Source organism: Taeniopygia guttata, chromosome 12 (assembly GCF_048771995.1).
Source record: "Taeniopygia guttata chromosome 12, bTaeGut7.mat, whole genome shotgun sequence".
NCBI classification, from domain to species: Eukaryota; Metazoa; Chordata; class Aves; order Passeriformes; family Estrildidae; genus Taeniopygia; species Taeniopygia guttata.
The window spans coordinates 17181866-17202150 of record NC_133037.1 but is presented as its reverse complement, the minus strand read 5'-3'; the positions used below and the strand labels follow the sequence as shown (position 1 = coordinate 17202150).

Genomic DNA, 20285 nt, shown 5'->3' with positions numbered 1-20285 from the left:
TGTGTAGATTCATCACAGTGGAGAAGATCAGCAGGACCTGAGCAAATACAGAGACTTGTACAGTTTCAGAAATCAGATACAGGAAACAATTCCTTCAGAGCTCTCTGCTACAGTTTCAATTCATTATCTACCAGAAGAAAAAGGTAAAACAGACCTTTAAAACAGACTGTCAAAGAAAAAGTGGAGTTTTCAAGAATGAATCATTTTCTCTACTCTAAGGGACTGGGCTTAAGCAGATCCCACCCTTGAAAGGTGCCTGGGAGTGCAAATACAGAAGGAGCAATCCCACCCTGAATTTGTCAGGAGGAGGAGATGCTCTTTCCACTCTCTGTGGTCATACAGTTTGTCTTTTCCAGATTGGGAGGTTGGAAATTTGTTGTTAAATTACATTTCTAACAAATTTAGGAGCTTTAGATATTGCTTCAATACAAACTGTTTTTACTGGATCTCCTTTACTATGTAAAACTATTATTTTTAAAATTAAGTTTAAAGCACTACTGCAATACAAAATAAATGTTTTGTAAAAAGTACTTTATCCCCCAGAACTCAAAAAAGGTTTTATAAACAGTCATACATTTGTTACCACACAGAATCCTAGAAGCCTTTTGTTTCAGTTACTGTCTATCTTTTTTCTTTGTGTAAAATGCTGACACTTTTGGTAGGTGCCAACAGATTGAGTAATCCAACAGGCAGTTCTTTTCACTACCCACCATTACCTTCACACCATGAAGACTGGTTTTTGTCAAAATAAATGAAGCTATTCCATATGACAACACATTTTCCCCCACTAACTCCAACAGCTGTAACCTGAAAACAGGAAAAAAAAAAAAAGTTAACTGCCAATTAACCCCAAGACTTTTTATTCTTTTAGAATTTCAAACAGTGACTGCACCACTTGTTTTTATGCTTTTCTCTCCCTCATCTTCTTGTCAGTACAAAACACATGCCATGCATACTTAGAATATGGTATGTTCCCAGTTAAATCAAAGAACGTGGCAGCATCCAAGAATCCACAATTACCTCCACTGAGACATAAATGGATCATCATTTACCAGTCACTCTGCCTATGCCAAGTAGGTATTGCCAATCACATGGATGATAAGAGGAGTGTAAGCAGAAGGTGTATAGGAGATAAAAATCTATGTGGCTCTAAGGCAGAAAACATGCTTTTAACCTAAAAAAAAAAAAAAGTCAAACCTCACAGCTGCCTTTGAGAAACTACAGCATGTCAAATTCAGCTTTGCTTTCGCTTAGATCATCTCTCTTGGAAAGGCTGTAGATGTTGGGGATTTTTTTCTTCAAACTGAAGCTTTTTCTGGGAAAAAAAAATGAGACTGTACATGTACATCTTTGACTAGAATTTCCTAGAGGAAACAACTCCATGTGAGAAGCTTGTGAAGAAGATGTTGAAATCAATGGCTTCCCTACTTCCTATGCCCTTTCCCCTCACCGTGACTGCACTACATTTACCTGCATTAACAGCACGGATGAGAGCCAAGATAAGAGACAGAATTTAAAAAGCTGTGATGTTTTCTATGCCATTACTTAAAGTGCCACATGCAAACCCAAGCTAACAGTCTTTACTAGACACAGAACTAAAATAGGATCTTGCACACTGGATGTCAGGTAGGAGTGAACATATTTGTCAAAATTACTGTAGAACAGGTACTGCATCAGGAGTGGCAAAAATTAAAAATGCCTTCCTGGGGAGATTCCAGCAGGGAGAAGGTTGCAGACACTTGAATTAAGTTTTCAGGTACTGTGCAGTTTGTTGGCATCTGACCCAAGGGCACAGCTCCCACACACATATACGTTGGAACATCTAAGCATGGGTATGAGTTGCTAAAGAACTCAGTGTTCAGCACCTTGCAGTGGGGAGTGTCCTTAGGGTGCGCTCAGAAATAAACCAAAATTAGGCCTCTTATGGCTTTGGGGTTTAGTGTTTTTTGGGGTTTGTTTCGTTCTTTCGGGGATGGATTTTTAAAGATGTGTAGAGAAATTCTAGTGGCGAGCACTTTACATTATTAGACCACGCTAGTTGTCTTACCGCTGAGCACAATGAAATATTAATTATTTTTATCTAGAATTATTGTGATTCAAGACATGACAACACAAGTATTTTAGCCTTCCAAAAATTATGTGTTTTATTCTATTGATACAAATATTCTATTCTTAGGAATGAATGGTAAATTCAACATTTGCACACCCATTTTTACAAAATCAAAGGGGCAAAGGACTAACTTTCAACTGATACTCCCCATTCTTAAAGAGAAAAAGGTTACCAAAGGAAAAATGTAACGCTGACCACTAAAAGTAATGGTTCCACCTTTCTTCAGGTACACACTGGAAGCACCACACCAATCAATCTCTCAGTGAGCTTATTCTTTGAAAAGGAGACTCCTCATTCCCCTAGGGGGCCATGGTCTGTTGTGTGCCCACAGGTCAATGTCCTCACCTGCCTCCTAGCCTGGCGGCTGAGCAACAGGGCTGCCTGTTGCAGGATTTCTGAGAGAGAGAGGACAAGATTTGTATTTTGAGTGAAGGTTGAGCTACCCCCAGTCTAGGCCTCAGATAATGGGCCTTGGTAAGGCCTTTGAAGCCTTTGACACAGTAAGAAATTAGTCGCTGCACAGGTCGAAATTATGTTAAGGTAACCACAGTATTAATGAGTTTTCTGGGTGTGAATTGGTAAAGGGCTGCAGTGTGGGACTCTAGCCACCTTGAGACAAAAACAAACAATGTTTGCTGACCAATGATAGTGTGCTGACAGCTTGTAAATGATATTGAAGTGTATATAAACTGCCATCTTATAAACAATAAACGGAGAATGTAGCATTAACTATATCGGCTTGATCTGCGTTAGTCCTGTCCAGCATTCCCTATTGTATAAGAAGTCCCTTGCTTCTGCTTCCGGCTTTGGGTAAGGCAGTGTTTGAAATACAGACGCAAAGAAGACTCTAGGGTATGAAATACCATAAAGCTAAATCCAGGAATTTGTCAGACACAGCAGTTCAAGTTACTGAGGAGCACAAAGGGTTCTGAATTTAAGAACCTCTCTTGAAAGAGACACTACGTGTGTCATACCTGGAACTCAGCTGCTGGTGCTGGACATTGGGCTCTGTCATCACAGCAGGCACTGCCTGCACACTGTCAAATGAACTTGAGAGTTAGGCCAGACATGGAAGGAGGGGTGAACAATTAACAATTTGCTTAGAAAATGAGAATTGAATTTAAACAATTTTTTTTGCCTTTTCCTCTGTTCCAAAACACACAGTAATAGAGAGGAGATTCAGAGATCCCTTTCTTCCATCATGGCATTATCCAGTGCCTCCAGCTGTCTTAGATACCCGGAAGGTGGGACCAGAGTTCTGGACCTCAATTTTGTGATTTGCATTCACTCCTCAACCTCTTCCCAATTCTTTAGGCTGCCTTGCAGAATCCTCACTCCAAGCCCAGCATCCTCACTGACACCAGCATTAGCTGCTTCTGATTGTGCAGCCGCAGCTCGGTACCATTTGATGCAGCTCTCCAGCTCTCTGCTTCCCCTCTACTCCAGCCTCATTAATCAAAATGGATGTTGGTAAACTGCAGTAAATGCCAATGAGATTTCTTCAGTGTCTCCTAAGTCCTCTTGAAAATAGTGTACATGGAAATTCAGACGGTTCGCTCAGCTGCACTGCACGGCTGACACTGCTGCACGGTATTTCAGAAAGGCAAAGGAAAACAAAATACAGAACCTTCTCCTGGCACATACAGGTCACAACTAAATGACTGAACAGCACGTGTTTGGTTTAGCCAAGTTCTACTGCACAAACCAGAGCGAAAGCTTCAGGACATCACCTGATGCGGGATGGAGGGAAGAACATATTAAAAATAAAAGCAGGGGAAGCACCACAAATGCTTCCACTGCACCGAGCATCTCTGCAATTGGCTGGGAGAGCTGTCGCTGCACAAACTCTGCCTGCTCCTGCCCCACGGAGTATACCCTGCTCCCTCTTACAACAGGCTGAAGCCCAGCATGGCAAGCTGTCCCCAGTTACTATCCCTGATGGCCATCCCCCCTCAAGCTCACAACAGTAACAAGTTTGCCCAAGATCCTAAAAATCCCTCAAATTGAGCTGTGTGCAGGAGGAAAATTGTAGTCCACAAATGTTTCATGCTAAGTCTAGCAAACTTGTCGTCTATAACTTCTGGCTTCCAAAGCAACAGATCATGGTTCAAACCCTGCTGGGGTATTGTCCAATAAAAATCCCTTTCAAGTGCGTCATCACTGTAAGAAGGAAAGCAGGGAAACAAAGGTGAGCCAATTCCAAAAGGTACTAAACTGAAGGCAGAAAGGAAATTAAACTCTCTCCTCAAAGAAAACAAGCCTTGGGTTTACAACTAAAATACCTTTACAGGGGATTACTTTTGCTTTTTAAATAAGGAAAAGTTTTCCCTTTGTGTGGGAAATCTGTATTTCCCACAGATGTATTAAAATCAACACAGACAAAATTGTACCTGAGTGTCTAAAAGTCTCACCTGTCCCAGGAATAACTCTTTGTATTGGAAAGATGTGCCCTAGCCTAGGGGAAAAGTGCTGCAAAAATACCTGCTGCCTTAAGTTATGAAATGGTAAAGCGAGCATCCTGCCTCTTCAGCTCCTACACTAATGCAAAGCAATGCTGAATTTGGAACAAACCCCAGACACTTAATAAAATTAACAACTTTAATGTCCTGACAACTGATATGCTGGAGCAAATCCTGAAGGACCCATGGGATTCAGTAATACACTTTGATTATAAAAAGGGGAAGTAAAGTGAATGATCCCAAATAGCAGGCCAAGCTACGGAGAAAATTCCCAACGTATAATTAAAAAGACTGAGTTAATAAGGATGTTGCATTAATTCAGGTCCATCAGTAAAACAACCCTAACAGCTTTAGGTATCATCTTCAAAACCAGCATTAATGTGGAATGTTCAGCAGAAAGTCGGGCTTAAATAGCAGTAAAACTCTATTTATTTGGGGTGAATAGGAGATTTCTTCTGCAATTACAAAAAGTAACTGGCCAAGAAGTCACAAGCCCTTCATCACAGGAGTCACTTACACATGGAAATTACAGGATGTGCTTTTTTGGGGAATTGCAACAATACATGAGACGTATATAATAAATAAGAGCACGTACAAACAGGTTACCAATAAAACGGAATTCTGTAGTTCTGGTTTGAAGAGTATTTTCACTCCTTGGTCACATCACACAGGCAAAGGCAAAGTGAACTGAATATAGCGTCCAGGCTAGGGCCAGATTTGACTGCTTCAAGATTTAGAAACCTCTTGGGAAGCCGGGACACTTGCTCAGTTTGTGAACCTACTCCAAACTCTGTGTTTCTACTGGGGTATTGTTGTACTCAGTCCAGCTGGATTAAAACTAAGCAGAGAGATGCCTTCTGAACATAGCAAAGCCATGGCCTCAGGCTCCCTGGACCTGTAGGGAGCATGTCCTCACTCCCTAGCTGAACAAGCTATTTTTAGATTACACAAAATGGATGTCAACAGACCTGCCGTAATCAAATGCTGGTTAAAAACAGCACCTGTCTTCAGCAAAGAGACGGCTGATGATGATCCAAAGAAGAGGCAGGGGGAGGCAGGAGCTGCTCAGCCATGCTGCGGCTGGGAGCCTCCTTCCTCCCCAAGTGGGGCCCAGCTGGGCCAGGGGGCAGCTCTTGGGACACCCGTGCCCGCAATGGCCCCTGCTCTCCAAGGCCTCCAGCCCTGCCCGTCAGCCAGGCAGGCAGGCAGGGACAGAGCAGCCCTTGGGGCCGATGCTGCTGCAGCCAAAGAGCCCCGCAGAGGTGCTCATGCCCGCTGCCATTGGCTCTGTGCCCTGCAGTGTGCATGCTGTGTCGCCGTGCAGAGGCTGACCCCTGTGCTTCCCAAAGCCCTGCCAACAGCTCCTGTGCTGCTGCTGATGCGCTGCCCAGGGCACCCACGGGCACTGCTGGAGCCTCACACCCACCACAGCCAGCTGGGGTGAGACAGCTCTGCTGCTATGGGCACGGCTCTGGGCAAAGCACCCGCGTGTCCCTGGGCTGGGGGCAGTGCCGTGGTCTGGCCTGGCCCGGGTCTTGGGGGCCTTAGCCATTCCTGCTTGCTCTTAGAGCCGCCAGGGATGAGCTGGAGCTCAATGGCCCCAGCCTGGCCGGACAGTCAGGACTGGAGCCTTCCCGTGGCTCCCCAGCACCCAAGACTGTCACCCCCAGCTTGGAAACACTGCCGAACAGGGTTTGCCAATACTTTTTCCTCTTAGATCTTTGAAAGGGTTTTGGAAGTAACATTGTTTGGCGACTTCTTCAAGGAACAAACATGGCACGTTTTATTCACTAAAGACTTTATTGGTTTCCTTGCATTTCTATTTGGTGTCCCTATGCTTCCTTCAGCATTCCGGGAAAAAAAGAAAATCTAACAAATTCTTCAGAGAAGTTTCTGAATCCACTATTAGGAGATGTCTCTAAATTCACTCCTTCTCTTAAATACATCCTTTACATACAGTTAAGTAGCTGCTCCTGTAACATACAAAGATATAGTGGTTTACCTGATTGGACAAAACAACACAACATGATGTTATACACACTGGTAGACTAAAACACTTCTTTTCCTGGGGAGTTGCAAAGTTGCAGGCTCTTCTCGAGGTCCTGAATTAATTCTGCATGCCCATTTGTAGGATTTGTCATTTTCTCTTCTTCCCCCCCAACCCCCCTCCCCCCTTCCCGCGCATTCCCCCTTTGTCCTGCGTCCCCTTCTCACTCGCCCTCCCCCCGCGGTCCCTTGTCTCGACCCTGCGTTCCCTTATCCCTCCCTCTCACCATGCGGTCCGGTCCCTGTCCCCCGCCCCTCCGCCTTTCCCCTCACCACGCGGTCCGTCCCTGCCCCCCCCACCTTTCCCATCACGGTCTCCGGGGTTTCCATGCCCCTGTCCCCTGCCTCCCGTCCCACTGGCCACGGCTGAGGTTCCCGACCCCGCCCCGGCACGGGGTATAACTGACCCCCGCTCGGTGCCCCGGTGTCTCGGGAACACGCTTCTGCAATAAACACGTGTTTGCACCCGAGCCCCGTGTCGCCATTTCGTCTGTTCCCGTGCTAAAACTGAGCCTCGCAGAGCCGAAGGGGGAAAAGCAGCCGCCGCCTCTCCCCTCCTCCTGCCGTGGCTGCAGGCGCCTGCCCAGAGCTGGTCTCGCACAGCAACACCCATTCATACCTGCATTCCCTCCCTGTGCTCAGCTTTCACCTACAGTTCCCAGGGAACAGATGTGACATACTCACCTCAAGCAATAATCTACGTCAGTCTTCCCAACCCTTTTTCTTCACTGAACTCTACTGATCTACAAAAAAACTTTGGGCCCTCTGCACACAAAAAAAGAACCAATTAATAGGCTTAAACACTTCTGATTGTGCCGCTGCTTCTAACAATCATGGACAACACAGCAATAAAGTCAGGAGTCAAATCTTCACATCCTTCCTGTTCTCTTGCCCCCACCAGACGTTGTCTCCCAACAGAAATGTTCCCTACTGCGGCCTGGTGTCCGCAGAACAATGAAAGGCAGCAGCGGTTTTCCTCAGCATGCTGCAGTCTAAATTGCAGTGAAATAGCCGCTGTTTCTTTAGAAGCTCAGCACCAGGATCACACCTCTTCCCCCAGAACTGAGGCCTGCTAAGGACTGAGCTCTCCATTTTAACACCCCCTGCAAATCAGACCGTCTGGAAGAGTGCGGGGCACTAACTGTATGAACACAGCAATACATTTCTGCAGCGTTATCGAGTCAGTCTTGAGAAATGCACACCATTTAAGCCTGTCTTAAGACTCTATTCTACAAAACATATAACAAGCAATTGTTTTGCTGGCCTCTGCAATTTTTGGGGACTCTGTGTGTTTCCTTTGGTTGTTGTTTTCTTTATTTCTAAATACAAAATCCCCTGGATTCAGAAGAGAAAACCCCAGATTCATTAGGACAAAGAACCACAGGGACCTATGTGGCTGACAAGAACACAGAATTCCTAATGGTAACTCCAGAAAGACAGGAAAAAGTTAAACATTATATAAATACCTGAAAGGATCCAAAATGTCTAGGTAACCTGTCATGGGGCTAATGTTTTGGTAAGGTGTAAAAGTCCAGATTCCTAGTAGGCAATTACCTGAAAGAGAAGAAAGCCAGAAATCTGCTTGGCCTTTATTTTACCAGGACTTTCTCACGGGATTCTACCACAATTTTGAGCACAAGTAAGGATGCCAAGAATTGACTAGAAAACATTCCTAAGCAGGCAGCATTTTTTCCTCCTCACAGAATTCCAGGAAGAATTTAAAAAAATACAAAAGGGGGTGAAGAAATTCTGACATACCTCTTAGGCATTCATCATCATCTTCAAAGAAGACAACTCTAGCACCTTCTGTGCGCGGTAAAGAAACAAACCTAGACAAGTACAAAGGGATTTTAGCATCCAAAATTGTACTATCAAATCCCATGAATGCAAGTTAAAACTGTAGTGCTTCAGAGAAATGGTATACATTGAAAAGCTTTATTCCCTAGTAGCCAAATAGAGCCTTCTAGAAAAAAAATAAACCTCTTCTTAAAAGAAAACTGACAGTGTATTTGGCTTCTGACCAAACTCAGTTTGGAGTTGGTCAAACCAAAATGAGCCAGTTAATTTCTTGTGCTCAACGTCTCTCTTTTCATATTCAGCTTCATGTCACATGGGCTGCTGGGAGTTTTGACTCTGGGCAGCACAAATGGTTTTCCAAGACGACTTTCATTGCTCAGAGGTGTGCAATCTCAGTTTTCCATTCCCTGAGCGCTGCTATTAATATTCCCACAGCATCCAACTACTACAGCCAGGTAGACAGCAAATAGAAACGGAACTTACATTTCTTGGTCCGTTTCAGTTTCTCACGTCTCAGGCTCATCATCACGCTCAGAACTGCTGTCTTGGAAACGTGAATCCTCTTGCCATGTGACTTTTACTGGCTTTATTGTTCCGCGTCCGCAAGACTCTGCAATAACAGCACCGAAAAAGAAACAAAGCCACATCTAGATTATTCTCTCCACTTGTCAGGAAGAATTCCTCCTTTCAAGACAAATACTTACTTACAGTGGAGAAGACAGATGTAGGAAGGACAGAATCTGCTTCTGCCAGATTTTCTGAGCTACATCTCTGCTCCAGGATTTTCTTCTCTGTTCTCGGGATCTCTGCTGTATTCTAATGAATGTATCGTTGCATTCAGAAGACACTGAGTACCTTCTGAATTCAGCACAAGTGTGGGGGGCTCGTTGCTTTGCGGTTTTGCATAGGTTTTTTTTTAATATTTTGGATAACTTCACACGGTTTCTTTTCTCTCCTACAGCACTGTGACTCGATTTAATGTTGTTTCGTCTTCTTTCTATAAGGCCTCATTTTATCTACAGTTAGAACATCCCAACCATCACGTGTCATTCAGGTTCCTTCTTCTATAGGTCCAAGAATTGAATTCAGTAACAAGCAGAATGTCCATGGATCTCCTGGTCAACTCCAGGCTTTTGCTCCTCCCTCTAAATTAACACACATTTCCTTTAAAATCTTGTTGGGTTCTCTGAAACTTGATATGACTGGTGTGTCACCTTTCTCCCTGTTTGAGAGATTCAGGGCATGACAACAAGCCTTTTAACCACTTAGCAAAAACCCCAATGCCTTCTGAAAGCACGCCTTTCAGAATTCCTGAGATGCAAGCATGACTTACCACTCATTAATCTACCACTGCCTTGGCAAGCAGGAATGAAGATCAAAATGCTTCAGCCTAATTACTGATTTCTGCTGCTGAAAATCCTCTGCGTCCTGACCTTCTTTACACCACAGTGCTCTACAGTGCCTGCCAGAAGCTCTTCCTTAGAAATGGCACTGTGAGAAGGGTTCTTCTGTTACCTTCTTTGATGCCCGACTCCTCTGTGTCTCCAAAGAAGGAAAACTTGAAAGCGCTCGACTCCTGAGCTGCCTTGTTCTTGGGCAAAAGTCCCAAATGGTCATCTGGGGCAGAGTCCTGTGCATCCTCTTTGTCCCAGGGTATTTCCACAGTCTTTTCTGGTTTGTTCTTTGAAGCTCCAAACAAGTCTTTTAAATCATCAGCAATACAGTAATGGATTTCTTCAGACACTTGAGGCAGTGTCTCACTCTCTTCTTTCTTCTTCCTTTTGGCTTTACTGAAATGAGATTTTTCAATGATAGCAAAACAGCGCACGTCCTTTCCAAAGACAGTTTCCCTAAGAGCCACCTTGCTCTGAACGTCTCCCTAACCGTATCCAAGCCCATTAAGGAGAGGTTCACTTTCAAGAGTGAGCAGTGGGGAAACATCTCAGCTTGGCGTCAAAAGGCCAGAACTAAAGTCCTTTTTCATTAGCCACATCATTTAAGTGACTTTTCACTTAATAAATGGTAAGACAGAAGTCAAGGGATTTAGCACAAGACTACTTTCCTGCCAGTAGAAATGTCAAGAGCTAATACAGTTTTCTCACAGACCTACAAATCTCAAGGTCCCTGTATGGACCGTTCTCACCTTCACTTCCGGCAGCGAACAGATGGACTAGAAAGAAAAGACGAGGCTACGTGCTGCTGTTGGAGGTCCCAGTGGAGGCTCGACGCCGCTGGCGGGAGCGGTTGCCTCTGCGGGACCTCCCTGATGGTGTCCCCGTGCGCCTGGGCCTCTCAGCACTTGCTGCTCTCCTCCTGCTCCTGTCCTGGCGACTCCTGGACCGGAAAGGTTGATTCAAGGCCCGGTGCTGCGGACGGCAGCAGCTGCGTCTGGGGGACGTCCCTGATGGTGTCTCCCTTTGCCTGGGCCTCTCAGTCCTTGTTGCTGTCCTGTGGCTGCTGTCACGGCGAATCCTGGACCGGAAAGGTGGACTTAGGGCCCGACCTTGATGGCGGGAGCGGCTGCGTCTGGGGGATTCCCATGAAGGTGTCTGCCTTTGCCTGGGCCTCTCAGTCCTTGGTCTTGTTCTGCTGCTCCTGTCACGGTGACTGCTTGGCCGGACAGGTGGACTCTGGGCCTGACCTTGATGGCGGGAGCAGCTGCGTCTGGGGGATGTCCCTGATGGAGTCTCCCTTTGCCTGGGCCCCTCTGTCCTTGTTGCTGTCCTGTGGCTTCTGTCACGGCGACTCCTGGACCGGACAGGTGGACTGAGGGCCCGGTGTTGCTGGCGGGAGCGGCTGCGTCTGGGGGATGCCTGTGAAGGTGTCTCCCTTCGCCTGGGCCTCTCAGTCCTTGGTCTTGTCCTGCTGTGCCTGTCACAGCGACTCCTCGATCGGACTGGTCCATTGGAGGCCCGACCTTCCTGGCGGGAGCGGGTGCGCCTGCGGCCGGGCCCAGCATGTCTGGAATGGCCCCTGTCCTCAGGCTCAGGGATGCTGCTGTACAATGACCTTGGTGTGCTGGGGCTGCTGGTGTCCAGCGAGGGAGATGGCAGAGACTGCTGCCGTGCTGTGCTGCTGGTCTCTGCGGATGAAGCCTGGGGACCCAGCCCCGATGGCACCGGGCCGCGGGAGCTGGGGCTGATGGCCTCAGATTCTGCTGAGCTGTGAGCAGGCTCCAGTCCTGACTGACTGGTCAGGCTGGGGCCACTGAGCTCTGGCTCATCTCTGGAGGCTGTAAGGACAAGCAGGAATGTCAAAGACCACCCAGGCCCAAGGCAAGCCTGGCCAGAGCAGAACCCCAGCCCTTCAGGAGCAGACGGGCTCTGCCAGGCCCAGCCTGGGCACTGCCCCCAGCCCAGGGACACCGGGTGCTTTGCCTCATACCCGTTCCAAGACCAGCACAGCTGTCACACTCCCAGCTCTGTACGCTGTTTCTCAGGCCGGAGCAGCGCCTGTGGGTGCCCTCAGCAGCACAGGAGGAGCACAGGAGCAGTTCCCAGGGCCTGGGGAAGCAACTAGGTTTATGGCACTGAGGACAAAGTGATTGTCCAGCCAAGCTCTTCTAGTTCTTTCCTCTTTGAGCCCTTGAAGTGACACGGGTACCCTACAGAGCCTCAGCTGCAGCTCCCCAACTTACCCCTCTTCCTCTGCCTCCTCCCTGCCTCCCGGGTAAAGGCAATCCCTGGCATTGCACCTGCTGTGCCTCTCTCCTAGATCCGCGAAGGCATCGTTGTCCTCCCATGTTGGCAGTCTGATGGAGAACGGAAAAGCTGATTAGTTACTGCTGCCCTCCCCTCACGGAGGTACAGGTGTTCCCTGCTCTTCCTCCCGTACTTTTCCAAGGCGTGCGTGAAGCTGAAGCCCAGACTCACGGGACAGGGCAGGGCCAGGACTGGTGGGGAAGGGCCTGACACAGCACAGACCTTGCACCTCCTGTCTTGTGAGGCAGGCAGAAGGACACCAACCTGAAGGGGATTCGGATCCCCAGGGCGAACATTTCGACAAGGAATGCCTCCTCGTCTCTGCAATAGGGGCACCGGAAATATAAAAGACCAGCGCGCATGGCCTGTCCCTGCAGGGCAAACAGAAGCAGGGTGAGCAAGGCCCTGGTGCTGCTGAGCACCTGCTGTGCCCTGGGGCTGAGGAGAGGGCTCCTACCTGGATGCAGTCCCTGTGGAACCAGGCCCTTTTGCACACTGGGCACACCAAGGTTCTGAAAGTCTTTCTATCCTCCACAGGCTCCAGGCAGATGAGGCAACTGGTGTCCGGCTCTGGAGTCGCCTCCACGTCCTGCTTTGGACAGTGCTCAGGGCAGTAGGAGCTGGAGGAAAATGGATGGGCAAAGTGAGAAATGTTGGATCTTCTGCCAGGGGTGACTAGGAGTGGGGAGGTTGTACCTGTAATATGGAATATACTGTGTGACGCAGCCGCCCTCCTTGGCACAGGGCAGGTGGAACCATCTGTCACAGTCCTCCATGCAGCACATGATGGTTGCCCCGCTCTGGCCACAGACGCAGCAGCGCTGGAAAGAGCCAAGCAACCCCATCAGCAGCAGCCTCGGGGCCTCCCCAGGCAGCCCCAGAGCTCCGGGCAGGGCGCAGGATGTGGCCACTGCTGGGTCTCAGCCCACAGAGCTGTCTGGTGTAAGGAGGGGGGCTCCTGTGCCAGAGCCTCTGTGCAGCTGCTGGGAGCCAGATTTTCTCCCACAGCGGCCTGAAGGGCAGGCCTTCCATTCCAAGTGTCTGGGCTAAGCTCTGGCAAACCTCACCTGGCACAAATCTCCTTGCTTGCATTAGGCTCTCACCTTTTGTGCCGCCCGCCGCACTGCAACTAGGATATCTCGAGGAAGATATCCAAAGAGTCCAACATGTTCGTCCTCTTGAGCATAAAGTAGAGTGGCAAAGAACTGCAGCAGAGGGGAGGAGCAGATGAGGAGAGAGAGGCAGGAACTGCCCATTGCAATGGTGGAGGGAGCGCCCGGAGCCACTCACCAGGCAGTACACGTGGGCACAGAGCCCGTGCTTCTCCAGTTTGTCACCGCAGACGTCCGGGTCAGCCTCTGCACGGCGACACAGCATGCACACTGCAGGGCACAGAGCCAATGGCAGCGGGCATGAGCACCTCTGCGGGGCTCTTTGGCTGCAGCAGCATCGGCCCCAAGGGCTGCTCTGTCCCTGCCGGCCTGCCTGGCTGATGGGCAGGGCTGGAGGCCTTGGAGAGCAGGGGCCATTGCGGGCACGGGTGTCCCAAGAGCTGCCCCCTGGCCCAGCTGGGCCCCACTTGGGGAGGAAGGAGGCTCCCAGCCGCAGCATGGCTGAGCAGCTCCTGCCTCCCCCTGCCTCTGCTCTGGGCCCCACACAACACCTGCCACAGGAGCCCCTGGACCTGGCTGTGGGAGGGCGGCTTTACCCTCACCTGGCTCCCTGGCACCAGGGCCCTCCTGCCGCCTGTCACACATGGCAGCCGTCAGCGGTGTGTCCCTGTCCAGAAAAGTCTCCTCCAGGTGCTGGTCCTCTCTCTCTGTGGGAGAAAGAGGAGGGTGGGGAGTTTGCAGCACAGGCCCAGAGCCACGAGGGCACTACTCCCTGCTGAGCCCTGCGTGAGCCCTGCTCCTGTCGCCTTCTCCTCCCGTCGTCGCCTCGAGGAAAACCGCAGTCTTCTCTGTCTGTTCTTCCTCTGATTCTGGGCAGGGAGAGGCAGGGGAACCTGCAGCACAGGCCCAGAGCCCCGAGCTGTGGGGCTCCTCTGGTCCCTGGGCAGCAGCGTCCCTGCCCTGCCTTCTCCTCCCGTTGTCAGGTCGCACTGACACACGGCCTGAGCCCAGCCTTCCCTTTGGAGGCCTTGGTTGCGCGGGTCACAATGGCCACTCTGACATCAGCATCGTGCAGCCAAAATTCGGGCAGCCATGGCCTCAGGTTCCTAGCAACCACTTGAGGCAACCCCCTTGGGAACCCAGATTCTGAGATGGGTGCGAAGGTTGGGCCAGCAGGGAACCCGGGCAGGGACTCCTGCAGCAAGTGCAGGGCCAAATGCCAGGTCCCGAGGCAGCCATCGAGGCTGGTACCGTGGGCAGGAAGGTGCTGTTCAGGCACTGCCACTCCAGGGCTCCAGCCCCGGCCAAGGGAAATCTCTGCTCCTGCCCCTTGCTGGGAGCAGTTGCCCAGAGAGCTTGTGCCTTGAGTCCGGAATGGAACTGAGGCCACACATGGACTCTAGGTCTCTTCAGAAGGCTAATTGGAGTTTATTAGAAACCCATTATTTTATACACCGTTGTATTACAGGTGGACCTGATTAGTCATTTAATCAGCAACCCCTCACACCATTGGCTAATTCACAAGACACCCTTTGCTAAACATCTGATGAGTAAACAACCGTTCAAAACACCAGCTGCAAGGTTGTTTTAATTCTTTCTCTCAGCCATCTCAAAACTCCCCAGAACAACACCTGGGAAAGTTTCTCTGGCTTCTCTTTCTCTGACTAAAGTGTCACGTCCACATGGAGTCTCTTGCACTGGAGAAATTCAAAACTTGCTTCAGGTGAACTGACATTTTCCTCAAGACCTCTCTGGAGAAAACTAGGATGAAAGTGAAGGCACTGCTGTGTTACAGGGGCATTGCCCTGCCCAAATCCTCAGTGAAGGAAGAAAATTACCAATGGTGACACCGCTGTATAAACACAAAGCGCATTTCAATGGCCAGCTGAAGTGCCCGGAGGAGACAGACATTAACCACACTCACACTCATCCTCAGGACAGTTTTGTCTCCACATTTGACAGTTCTTCCTTTGAATGTTGTTTGGTTTGTTGCAACTCAGAAGCTTAAAATAACAGTGCCCAGTGTAGTTATTAGACCCCAAAACAGCCCTCTAACAATTGCCTACTTTATTTCTCACTGTCATGTCCCAAGACTTTTATCTGAGGTCAGAACAAAAGAATTCCAGCCTCCTGCCCATGATAGAGAGGGGGAGGTTTTGAAAGGATTTAAGGACAACCATTATCTGTTGGGAGGTTATTGATGAAGAACAGGAAGTTCAGGGGAGATGGAAAGAAGTCAAATTGCTTTCCAAGAATAGGAAGAAAATATTTTTAAAGCCAGTATACTTTGCCACTTTATCTTTGCTTCTGTCCCAAGACAAAAGATTTTGCAGTGTGACTTTATCACAATTGGTTTTGTATCTAGAAAATTAAATGTCATTGTTCTCTAAAATGATAAAGCTGCAAAATCTAAAATTAAAAAAAAAAAAAAAAACAAACCAAAAAACAAACACCAAACCAAACCAAACTTAAGTATTTGTCAATTTAACTGCAAGATAGATCAAGTGCTACCTGCCAGCACCAGTTGGCAGGTTCTGCCAAGGTGCAAAGGCTTCCACACCAGCACGGCCTGCTTGAAAGAGTCCTGTGTAGATTCATCACAGTGGAGAAGATCAGCAGGACCTGAGCAAATACAGAGACTTGTACAGTTTCAGAAATCAGATACAGGAAACAATTCCTTCAGAGCTCTCTGCTACAGTTTCAATTCATTATCTACCAGAAGAAAAAAGTAAAACAGACCTTTAAAACAGACTATCAAAGAAAAAGTGGAGTTTTCAAGAATGAATGATTTTCTCTACTCTAAGGGACTGGGCTTAAGCAGATCCCACCCTTGAAAGGTGCCTGGGAGTGCAAATACAGAAGGAGCAATCCCACCCTGAATTTTTCAGGAGGAGGAGATGTTCTTTCCACTCTCTGTGGTCATACAGTTTGTCTTTTCCAGATTGGGAGGCTGGAAATTTGTTGTTAAATTACATTTCTAACAAATTTAGGAGCTTTAGATATTGCTTCAATACAAACTGTTTTTACTGGATCTCCTTTACTATATAAAACTATTATTTTTTAAATTAAGTTTAAAGCACTACTGCAATACAAAATAAATGTTTTGTAAAAAGTACTTTATCCCCCAGAACTCAAAAAAGGTTTTATAAACAGACATACATTTGTTACCACACAGAATCCTAGAAGCCTTTTGTTTCAGTTACTGTCTATCTTTTTTCTTTGTGTAAAATGCTGACACTTTTGGTTGGTGCCAACAGATTGAGTAATCCAACAGGCAGTTCTTTTCACTACCCACCATTACCTTCACACCATGAAGACTGGTTTTTGTCAAAATAAATGAAGCTATTCCATATGACAACACATTTTCCCCCACTAACTCCAACAGCTGTAACCTGAAAACAGGAAAAAAAAAAGTTAACTGCCAATTAACCCCAAGACTTTTTATTCTTTTAGAATTTCAAACAGTGACTGCACCACTTGTTTTTATGCTTTTCTCTCCCTCATCTTCTTGTCAGTACAAAACACATGCCATGCATACTTAGAATATGGTATGTTCCCAGTTAAATCAAAGAACGTGGCAGCATCCAAGCATCCACAATTACCTCCACTGAGACATAAATGGATCATCATTTACCAGTCACTCTGCCTATGCCAAGTAGGTATTGCAAATCACATGGATGATAAGAGGAGTGTAAGCAGAAGGTGTATAGGAGATAAAAATCTATGTGGCTCTAAGGCAGAAAAAAATCCTTTTTACCTAAAAAAAAAAAGTCAAACCTCACAGCTGCCTTCAAGAAACTACAGCATGTCAAATTCAGCTTTGCTTTCGCTTAGATCATCTCTCTTGGAAAGGCTGTAGATGTTGGGGATTTTTTTCTTCAAACTGAAGCTTTTTCTGGGAAAAAAAAAATGAGACTGTACATGTACATCTTTGACTAGAATTTCCTAGAGGAAACAACTCCATGTGAGAAGCTTGTGAAGAAGATGTTGAAATCAATGTCTTCCCTACTTCCTACGCCCTTTCCCCCCACCGTGACTGCACTACATTTACCTGCATTAACAGCACGGATGAGAGCCAAGATAAGAGACAGAATTTAAAAAGCTGTGATGTTTTCTATGCCATTACTTAAAGTGCCACATGCAAACCCAAGCTAACAGTCTTTACTAGACACAGAACCAAAATAGGATCTTGCACACTGGATGTCAGGTAGGAGTGAACATATTTGTCAAAATTACTGTAGAACAGGTACTGCATCAGGAGTGGCAAAAATTAAAAATGCCTTCCTGGGGAGATTCCAGCAGGGAGAAGGTTGCAGACACTTGAATTAGGTTTTCAGGTACTGTGCAGTTTGTTGGCATCTGACCCAAGGGCACAGCTCCCACACACATATACTTTGGAACATCTAAGCATGGGTATGAGTTGCTAAAGAACTCAGTGTTCAGCACCTTGCAGTGGGGAGTGTCCTTAGGGTGCGCTCAGAAATAAACCAAAATTAGGCCTCTTATGGCTTTGGGGTTTAGTGTTTTTTGGGGTTTGTTTCGTTCTTTCGGGGATGGATTTTTAAAGATGTGTAGAGAAATTCTAGTGGCGAGCACTTTACATTATTAGACCACGCTAGTTGTCTTACCACTGAGCACAATGAAATATTAATTATTTTTATCTAGAATTATTGTGATTCAAGACATGACAACACAAGTATTTTAGCCTTCCAAAAATTATGTGTTTTATTCTATTGATACAAATATTCTATTCTTAGGAATGAATGGTAAATTCAACATTTGCACACCCATTTTTACAAAATCAAAGGGGCAAAGGACTGATACTCCCCATTCTTAAAGAGAAAAAGGTTACCAAAGGAAAAATGTAACGCTGACCACTAAACAAAGTAATGGTTCCACCTTTCTTCAGGTACACACTGGAAGCACCACACCAATCAATCTCTCAGTGAGCTTATTCTTTGAAAAGGAGACTCCTCATTCCCCTAGGGGGCCATGGTCTGTTGTGTGCCCACAGGTCAATGTCCTCACCTGCCTCCTAGCCTGGCGGCTGAGCAACAGGGCTGCCTGTTGCAGGATTTCTGAGAGAGAGAGGACAAGATTTGTATTTTGAGTGAAGGTTGAGCTACCCCCAGTCTAGGCCTCAGATAATGGGCCTTGGTAAGGCCTTTGAAGCCTTTGACACAGTAAGAAATTAGTCGCTGCGCAGGTCGAAATTATGTTAAGGTAACCACAGTATTAATGAGTTTTCTGGGTGTGAATTGGTAAAGGGCTGCAGTGTGGAACTCTAGCCACCTTGAGACAAAAACAAACAATGTTTGCTGACCAATGATAGTGTGCTCACAGCTTGTAAATGATATTGAAGTGTATATAAACTGCCATCTTATAAACAATAAACGGAGAATGTAGCATTAACTATATTGGCTTGATCTGCGTTAGTCCTGTCCAGCATTCCCTATTGTATAAGAAGTCCCTTGCTTCTGCTTCCGGCTTTGGGTAAGGCAGTGTTTGAAATACAGACGCAAAGAAGACTCTAGGGTATGAAATACCATAAAGCTAAATCCAGGAATTTGTCAGACACAGCAGCTCAAGTTACTGAGGAGCACAAAGGGTTCTGAATTTAAGAACCTCTCTTGGAAGAGACACTACGTGTGTCATACCTGGAACTCAGCTGCTGGTGCTGGACATTGGGCTCTGTCATCACAGCAGGCACTGCCTGCACACTGTCAAATGAACTTGAGAGTTAGGCCAGACATGGAAGGAGGGGTGAACAATTAACAATTTGCTTAGAAAATGAGAATCGAATTTAAACAAATTTTTTTTGCCTTTTCCTCTGTTCCAAAACACACAGTAATAGAGAGGAGATTCAGAGATCCCTTTCTTCCATCATGGCATTATCCAGTGCCTCCAGCTGTTTTAGATACCCGGAAGGTGGGACCAGAGTTCTGGTCCTCATTTTTTGTGATTTGCATTCACTCCTCAACCTCTTCCCAATTCTTTAGGGTGCCAGGCTGCCTTGCAGAATCCTCACTCCAAGCCCAGCATCCTCACTGACACCAGCATTAGCTGCTTCTGATTGTGCAGCCGCAGCTCGGTACCATTTGATGCAGCTCTCCAGCTCTCCGCTTCCCCTCTACTCCAGCCTCATTAATCAAAATGGATGTTGGTAAACTGCAGTAAATGCCAATGAGATTTCTTCAGTGTCTCCTAAGTCCTCTTGAAAATAGTGTACATGGAAATTCAGACGGTTCGCTCAGCTGCACTGCACGGCTGACACTGCTGCACGGTATTTCAGAAAGGCAAACAAAATACAGAACCTTCTCCTGGCACATACAGGTCACAACTAAATGACTGAACAGCACGTGTTTGGTTTAACCAAGTCCTACTGCACAAACCAGAGCGAAAGCTTCAGGACATCACCTGATGCGGGACGGAGGGAAGAACATATTAAAAATAAAAGCAGGGGAAGCACCACAAATGCTTCCACTGCACCGAGCATCTCTGCAATTGGCTGGGAGAGCTGTCGCTGCACAAACTCTGCCTGCTCCTGCCCCACGGAGTATACCCTGCTCCCTCTTACAACAGGCTGAAGCCCAGCATGGCAAGCTGTCCCCAGTTACTATCCCTGATGGCCATCCCCCCTCAAGCTCACAACAGTAACAAGTTTGCCCAAGATCCTAAAAATCCCTCAAATTGACCTGTGTGCAGGAGGAAAATTGTAGTCCACAAATGTTTCATGCTAAGTCTAGCAAACTTGTCGTCTATAACTTCTGGCTTCCAAAGCAACAGATCATGGTTCAAACCCTGCTGGGGTATTGTCCAATAAAAATCCCTTTCAAGTGCGTCATCACTGTAAGAAGGAAAGCAGGGAAACAAAGGTGAGCCAATTCCAAAAGGTACTAAACTGAAGGCAGAAAGGAAATTAAACTCTCTCCTCAAAGAAAACAAGCCTTGGGTTTACAACTAAAATACCTTTACAGGGGATTACTTTTGCTTTTTAAATAAGGAAAAGTTTTCCCTTTGTGTGGGAAATCTGTATTTCACACAGATGTATTAAAATCAA

At 47.1% G+C, this 20285-nt stretch overlaps 1 protein-coding gene and 1 long non-coding RNA gene across 2 annotated transcripts; both read right to left on the bottom strand.

The window, feature by feature from the left end:
- Positions 1–6483: 6483 nt before the first annotated feature.
- On the bottom strand, positions 6484–10734 carry LOC140684945 (uncharacterized). Its single transcript, XR_012057991.1, has 8 exons — positions 10556–10734; positions 9746–10202; positions 9121–9634; positions 8896–9022; positions 8374–8444; positions 8082–8169; positions 7300–7380; positions 6484–6542 (listed from the first exon to the last, which is right to left on the bottom strand). It is a non-coding gene; the product is annotated as an uncharacterized lncRNA (long non-coding RNA).
- A 31-nt stretch (positions 10735–10765) lies between these two features.
- Positions 10766–14259, bottom strand: LOC115492520 (uncharacterized). Its single transcript, XM_072934957.1, is given in 11 exon segments — positions 10766–10884; positions 11054–11644; positions 11797–11915; positions 12050–12163; positions 12378–12515; positions 12517–12558; positions 12560–12733; positions 12810–12934; positions 13217–13318; positions 13404–13495; positions 13828–14259. Coding segments are annotated over 11 exon segments (1659 nt in total). The 5' UTR covers positions 13871–14259.
- Positions 14260–20285: the final 6026 nt, after the last annotated feature.